The 6,530-nt window shown below is 54.6% G+C and overlaps 1 protein-coding gene across 1 annotated transcript; it reads right to left on the bottom strand.

The window, feature by feature from the left end:
- Positions 1 to 1,782: 1,782 nt before the first annotated feature.
- LOC126143468 (uncharacterized) lies at positions 1,783 to 2,260 on the bottom strand. Its single transcript, XM_049915392.1, has 2 exons — positions 2,019 to 2,260; positions 1,783 to 1,927 (listed from the first exon to the last, which is right to left on the bottom strand). Exons 1-2 carry the CDS (start codon positions 2,258 to 2,260, stop codon positions 1,783 to 1,785), a joined length of 387 nt encoding a protein of 128 aa, XP_049771349.1.
- Positions 2,261 to 6,530: the final 4,270 nt, after the last annotated feature.

Raw genomic sequence — 6,530 nt, 5'->3', positions numbered from 1 at the left:
ATGTTCTATTAGCGAAAACTGCTGAAAGTGAAATTCTTCCTATTCATATCAGTATATCTGTACATGCAAGTGTCACTGTATGCAGAAAGGTTGCTGCAAATGAAACAGTTACTGAATGTACAATAGTTATGGCATTACAAGGTTAATCACAAGGTCTACTACCCTTGCAAGTTGTGCTGTACTCTCAAGTTGTGCTGTCCTCTTGAGCTGTCTTCTCTAGTTGAGCTATTCTCTCAAGTTGAGCTGTCCTCTCCAGTTGAGCTGTCCTCTCCAGTTGAGCAGTCCTCTCAAGTTGAGCTGTCCTCTCAAGTTGAGCTGTCCTCGCAAACTGTGCTCTCCTCGAAAGCTGTGCTGTCCTCGCAAGCTGTGCTGTCCTCACAAGCTATGATGTCCTCGCAAGCTGTGCTGTCCTCGCAAGCTGTGCTGTCCTCACAACCTGTGCTGTCCTTACAAGCCGTGCTGTCCTCGCAAGCCGTGCCGTCCTCGCAAGCCGTACTGTCCTCGCAAGAAATGCTGTCCTCACAAGCTGTGCTGTCCTCGCAAGCTTTGCTATCCTCGCAAGTTGTGCTGTCCTCTCAAGTAGTGCTGTCCTCTCAAGTTGAGCTGTCCTCTCAAGTTGAGCTATTTTCTCAAGCTGTGCTGTCCTCCCAAGCTGTGCTGTCCTCCCAAGTTGTGCTGTCCTCGCAAGTTGTGCTGTCCTCTCAAGTTGAGCTGTCCTCTCAAGTTGAGCTGTCCTCTCGAGTTGAGCTGTTCTCTCAAGTTGTGTTGTCCTCTCTAGTTGAGCTATCCTCTCAAGTTGTGCTGTCCTCTTAAGTTAAGCTGTGCTGTCCTCCCAAGTTGTGCTGTCCTCGCAACTTGTACTGTCCTCTCAAGTTGAGCTGTCCGCTCAAGTTGTGTTGTCCTCTCTAGTTGAGCTATCCTCTCAAGTTGAGCTGTCCTCTCAAGTTGAGCTGTCCTCTCAAGTTGAGCTGTCCTCTCAAGTTGAGCTGACCTCTCAAGTTGAGCTGTCCTCACAAGTTGAGCTGTCCTCTCAAGTTCAGCTGCCCTCTCAACTTGAGCTGTCCTCTCAAGTTGTGATGTCCTCTCTAGTTGAGCTGTCCTCTCTAGTTGAGCTGTCCTCTCAACTTGGGCTGTCCTCTGAAGTTGAGTTGTCACCTCAAGTTGAGCTGTCCCCTCAAGTTGAGCTGTCCTCTCAAGTTGAGATGTCCTCTCAAGTTGAGCTCTCCTTCAAGTTGAGCTTCCTCTGAAGTTGAGCTGTCCTCTCCAGATGAGCTGTCCTCTCTAGATGAGCTGTCCTCTCTAGATGAGCTGTCCTCTCAAGTTGAGCTGCCCTCTCAAGTTGAGCTGTCCTCTCAAGTTGAGCTTTCCTCACAAGCCGTGCTGTCCTCACAAGCCGTGCTGTCCTCGCAAGCCGTTGCTGTCCTCGGACACCGTACTGTCCACGCAAGCTGTGATGTCCTCGCAAGCTGTGCTGTCCTCGAAAGGTGTGCTCTCCTCGCAAGCTGTGCTGTCCTTGCAAGCCGTGCCGCCCTCACAAGCCGTGCTGTCCTCCCAAGCCGTGCTGTCCTTGCAAGCTGTGCTGTCCTCGGACGCCATACTGTCCACGCAAGCTGTGCTGTCTTCGCAAGCCATGCTGTCCTCGCAAGCTTTGCTGTCCACGCAAGTTGTGCTGTCCTCGCAAGTTGTGTTGTCCTCTCAAGTTGAGCTGTCCTCTCAAGTTCAGCTGTCCACCTCAGTTGGTCTGTCCTCTCAAGTTGAGCTGTCCTCTCAGGTTGAGGTGTCCTACCAGGTGAGCTTTCCTCTCAAGTTGAGCTGTCCTCTCAAGTTGAGATGTCCTCTCAAGTTGAGCTCTCCTTCAAGTTGAGCTTCCTCTGAAGTTGAGCTGTCCTCTCCAGATGAGCTGTCCTCTCTAGATGAGCTGTCCTCTCTAGATGAGCTGTCCTCTCAAGTTGAGCTGTCCTCTCAAGTTGAGCTGTCCTCTCAAGTTGAGCTTTCCTCACAAGCCGTGCTGTCCTCACAAGCCGTGCTGTCCTCGCAAGCCGTTGCTGTCCTCGGACACCGTACTGTCCACGCAAGCTGTGCTGTCCTCGCAAGCCGTGCTGTCCTCGAAAGGTGTGCTGTCCTCGCAAGCTGTGCTGTCCTTGCAAGCCGTGCCGCCCTCACAAGCCGTGCTGTCCTCCCACGCCGTGCTGTCCTTGCAAGCTGTGCTGTCCTCGGATGCCATACTGTCCACGCAAGCTGTGCTGTCTTCGCAAGCCATGCTGTCCTCGCAAGCTTTGCTGTCCACGCAAGTTGTGCTGTCCTCGCAAGTTGTGTTGTCCTCTGAAGTTGAGCTGTCCTCTCAAGTTCAGCTGTCCTCTTCAGTTGGTCTGTCCTCTCAAGTTGAGCTGTCCTCTCAGATTGAGGTGTCCTACCAGGTGAGCTTTCCTCTCAAGTTGAGCTGTCCTCTCAGGTTCAGCTGCCCTTTCAAGTTGAGCTGCCCTCTCAAGTTGAGCTGCCCTCTCAAGTTGAGCTGTCCTCTCAACTTGAGCTGTCCTCTCAAGTTGAGCTGTCCTCTCAAGTTGAGCTGTCCTCTTTAGTTGAGCTGTCCTCACAAGTTCAGCTGTCCTCTCAAGTTGACCTGTCCTCTCAAGTTGAGCTGTTCCCTCAAGTTGAGCTGTCGCTCAAGTTGAGCTATCCTGTCAAGTTGAGCTGTGCTCTCTAGTTGAGCTGTCCTCTCAGGTTGAGCTGTCCTCTCAAGTTGAGCTGTCCTCGCAATCTGTGCTGTCCTCATAAGGTGTGCTGTCCCCGCAAGCTGTGCTGTCCCCGCAAGCTGTGCTGTCCCCGCAAGCTGTGCTGCCCCGCAAGCTGTGCTGTCCCTGAAAACTGCGCTGTCCGTGCAAGCTGCACTGTCCCCGCAAGCTGTGCTGTCCTCGCAAGATGTGATGTCCTCGCAAGCCGTGCTGTCCTCGCAAGCTGTGCTGTCATTGCAGGCTGTGCTGTCCTTGCAAGCTGCGCTGTCCTCGCAAGCTGTGCTATCCTCGCAAGGTGTGCTGTCCTCGCAAGCTGTGCTGTCTTCGCAAGGTGTGCTGTCCTTGCAAGGTGTGCTGTCCTCGCAAGCTGTGCTGCCCTCGCAAGCCGTGCTGTCCTCGCAAGCTGTCCTGTCCTCCCAAGCCGAGCTGTCCTCGCAAGTTGTGCTGTCCTCGGATGCCGTACTGTCCATGCAACCTGTGCTGTCCCCGCAAGCCGTGCTCTTCTCGCAAGCTTTGCTGTCCTCGCAAGCTTTGCTGTCCTCGCAAGCTTTGCTGTCCACGCAAGTTGTGCTGTCCTCGCAAGTTGTGTTGTCCTCTGAAGTTGAGCTGTCCTCTTAAGTTGAGCTGTCCTCTTAAGTTGAGCTGTCCTCTCCAGTTGGACTGTCCTCTCAAGTTGAGCTGTCCTCTCAGGTTGAGGTGTCCTCTCAGGTGAGCTTTCCTCTCAAGTTGAGCTGTATTCTCAAGTTGAGCTGGCCTCTCAAGTTGAGCTGCCCTCTCAAGTTGAGCTGCCCCCCCAAGTTGAGCTGTCCTCTCAAGTTGAGCTGTCCTCTCAAATTGAGCTGTCCTCTCAAGTTGAGCTGTCCTCTCAAGTTGAGCTGTCCTCTCTAGTTGAGCTGTCCTCTCAAGTTGAGCTCTCCTCTCAAGTTGAGCTGTCTTCTCAAATTGAGCTGTCCTCTCAAGTTGAGCTGTCGTCTCAAGTTGAGCTGTCCTGTCAAGTTGAGCCGTCCTCTCTAGTTGAGCTGTCCTCTCATGTTGAGCTTTCCTCTCAGGTTGAGCTGTCGTCTCAAGTTGAGCTGTCCTCGCAATCTGTGCTGTCCCGACAAGGTGTGCTGTCCCCGCAAGCTGTGCTGTCCCCGCAAGCCGTGCTGCCCTGCAAGCTGTGCAGTCCCTGCAAGCTGTGCTGACCTTGCAAGCTGTGCTATCCCCGCAAGCTGTGCTGTCCTCGCAAGCTGAGCTGTCCTCGCAAGCTGCGCTGTCCTCGCAAGCTTTGACGTCCTCGCATGCTGTGGCGTCCTCGCATGCTGTGTTGTCCTCGCAATCTGTGCTGTCCTCGCAACCTGTGCTGTCCTCGCAAAATGTGATGTCCTCGCAAGTCATGCTGTCCTCGCAAAATGTGATGTCCTCGCAAGTCATGCTGTCCTCGCAAGCCGTGCTGTCCTTGCAGGCCGTGCTGTCCTCTCAAACTGTGCTGTCCTCGCAAGCTGTGCTGACCTCGCAAGCTGTGCTGTCCTCGCAACCTATGCTGTCCTCGCAAGCTGAGCTGTCCTCGCAAGCCGAGCTGTCCTCGCAAGCTTTGCTGTCCTCGCAAGCTTTGCTGACCTCACAAGCTTTGCTGTCCACGCAAGTTGTGCAGTCCTCGCAAGTTGTGTTGTCCTCTCAAGTTGAGCTGTCCTCTCAAGTTGAGCTGTCCTCTTAAGTTGGACTGTCCTCTCAAGGTGAGCTGTCCTCTTAGGTTGAGGTACCCTCTCAGGTGAGCTTTCCTCTCAAGTTGAGCTGTCCTCTCAAGTTGAGCTGCCCTCTCAATTTGAGCTGCATTCTCAAGTTGACCTGCCCTCTCAAGTTGAGCTGCCCTCTCAAGGTGAGATGTCCTCTCTAGTTGAGCTGTCCTCTCAGGTTGAGCTGTCCTCTCAAGTTGAGCTGTCCTCTCAAGTTGAGCTGGCCTCTCCAGTTGGACTGTCCTCTCAAGTTGAGCTGTCCTCTTTGGTTGAGGTGTCCTCTCAGGTGAGCTTTCCTCTCAAGTTGAGCTGTCCTCTCAAGCTGAGCTGTCCTCGCAAGCTGTGCTGTCCTTGCAAGGTGTGCTGTCCTCGCAAGCTGTGCTGTCCTCGCAATTTGTGCTGTGCTCCCAAGTTGAGCTGTCCTCTCAAGTTGAGCTGTCCTTTCAAGTTGAGCTGTCCTCTCAAGTTGAGCTGTCCTCGCAATCTGTGCTGTCCCCATTAGGTATGCTGTCCCCACAAGCTGTGCTGTCCCCGCAAGCTGTGCTGCCCCGCAAGCTGTGCTGTCCCCGCAAGCTTTGCTGTCCGTGCAAGCTGCGCTGTCCCCGCAAGCTGTGCTGTCCTCGCAAGATGTGATGTCCTCGCAAGCCGTGCTGTCCTCGCTAGCCGTGCTGTCCTTGCAGGCCGTGCTGTCCTTGCAAGCTGTGCTGTCCTCACAAGCTGTGCTGTCCTCGCCAGGTGTGCTGTCCTCGCAAGCTGTGCTGCCTTCGCAAAGTGTGCTGTCCTCGCAAGGTGTGCTGTCCTCGCAAGCTGTGCTGTCCTCGCAAGCCGTGCTGTCCTCGCAAGCCGTGCTGTCCTCCCAAGACGAGCTGTCCTCACAAGTTGTACGGTCCTCGGATGCCGTACTGTCCATGCAAGCTGTGCTGTCCTCGCAAGCTTTGCTGTCAGCGGAAGCTTTGCTGTCCTCGCAAGCTTTGCTGTCCACGCGATTTGTGCTGTCCTCTCAGGTTGAGGTGTCCTCTCAGGTGAGCTTTCCTCTCAAGTTGAGCTGTCCTCTCAAGTTGAGCTGGCCTCTCAAGTTGAGCTGCCCTCTCAAGTTGAGCTGTCCTCTCAAGTAGAGCTGTCTTCTCAAATTGTGCTGCCCTCTCAAGTTGAGCTGTCGTCTCAAGTTGAGCTGTCCTGTCAAGTTGAGCCGTCCTCTCTAGTTGAGCTGTCCTCTCATGTTGAGCTTTCCTCTCAGGTTGAGCTGTCCTCTCAAGTTGAGCTGTCCTCTCAAGTTGAGCAGTCCACTCAAGTTGAGCTGTCCTCTCTAGTTGAGCTGTCCTCTCAGGTTGAGCTGTCCTCTCAAGTTGAGCTGTCCTCTCAAGTTGAGCTGTCCTCTCAAGTTGAGCTGTCGTCTCAAGTTGAGCTGTCCTGTCAAGTTGAGCTGTCCTCCCTAGTTGAGCTGTCCTCTCAGGTTGAGCTGTCCTCTCAGGTTGAGCTGTCCTCTCAAGTTGAGCTGTCCCCACAATCTGTGCTGTCCCCGCAATCTGTGCTGTCCCCGCAAGCTGTGCTGTCCCCGCAAGCTGTGCTGCCCCGCAAGCTGTGCTGTCCCTGCAAACTGTGCTGTCCTTGCAAGCTGTGCTGTCCCCGCAAGCTGAGCTGTCCTCGCAAGCTGAGCTGTCCTCGCAAGCTGCGCTGTCCTCATAACCTGTGCCGTCCTCGCATGCTGTGTTGTCCTCGCATGCTGTGTTGTCCTCGCAATCTGTGCTGTCCTCCCAACCTGTGCTGTCCTCGCAGGATGTGATGTCCTCACAAGCCGTGCTGTCCTCGCAAGCCATGCTGACCTTGCAGGGCGTGCTGTCCTTGCAGGCTGTGCTGTCCTCGCAAGCCATGCTGTCCTCACAAGGTGTGCTGTCCTCGCAAGCTTTGGTGTCCTCGCAAGCTGTGCTGTCCTAGCAAGGTGTGCTGTCCTTGCAAGCTGTGCTGTCCTCGCAAGCCGTGCTGTCCTTGCAAGCCGTCCTGTCCTCCCAAGCCTTGCTGTCCTCGCAAGCCGTGCTGTCCTCGGACGCCGTACTGTCCACGCAAGCTCTGCTGTCCTCGCAAG

The sequence above is a fragment of the Schistocerca cancellata genome, unplaced genomic scaffold, assembly GCF_023864275.1.
Source record: "Schistocerca cancellata isolate TAMUIC-IGC-003103 unplaced genomic scaffold, iqSchCanc2.1 HiC_scaffold_802, whole genome shotgun sequence".
Classification (NCBI taxonomy): domain Eukaryota; kingdom Metazoa; phylum Arthropoda; class Insecta; order Orthoptera; family Acrididae; genus Schistocerca; species Schistocerca cancellata.
The sequence above is the reverse complement of the archived record's forward strand: the minus strand, read 5'-3'. Positions and strand labels throughout refer to the sequence as shown.

Bases quoted from the DNA above. Each gene is read 5' to 3' on its own strand.
- LOC126143468 (XM_049915392.1), bottom strand. From the start codon at position 2,260: ATGGCTTGCGAAGACAGCACAGCTTGCGTGGACAGTATGGCATCCGAG. The intron at 1,928-2,018 runs GTGAGGACAGCA...CAGCTCATCTAG, and splicing joins TTGCGAGGACAGCACGGCTT to AGAGGACAGCTCATCTAGAG.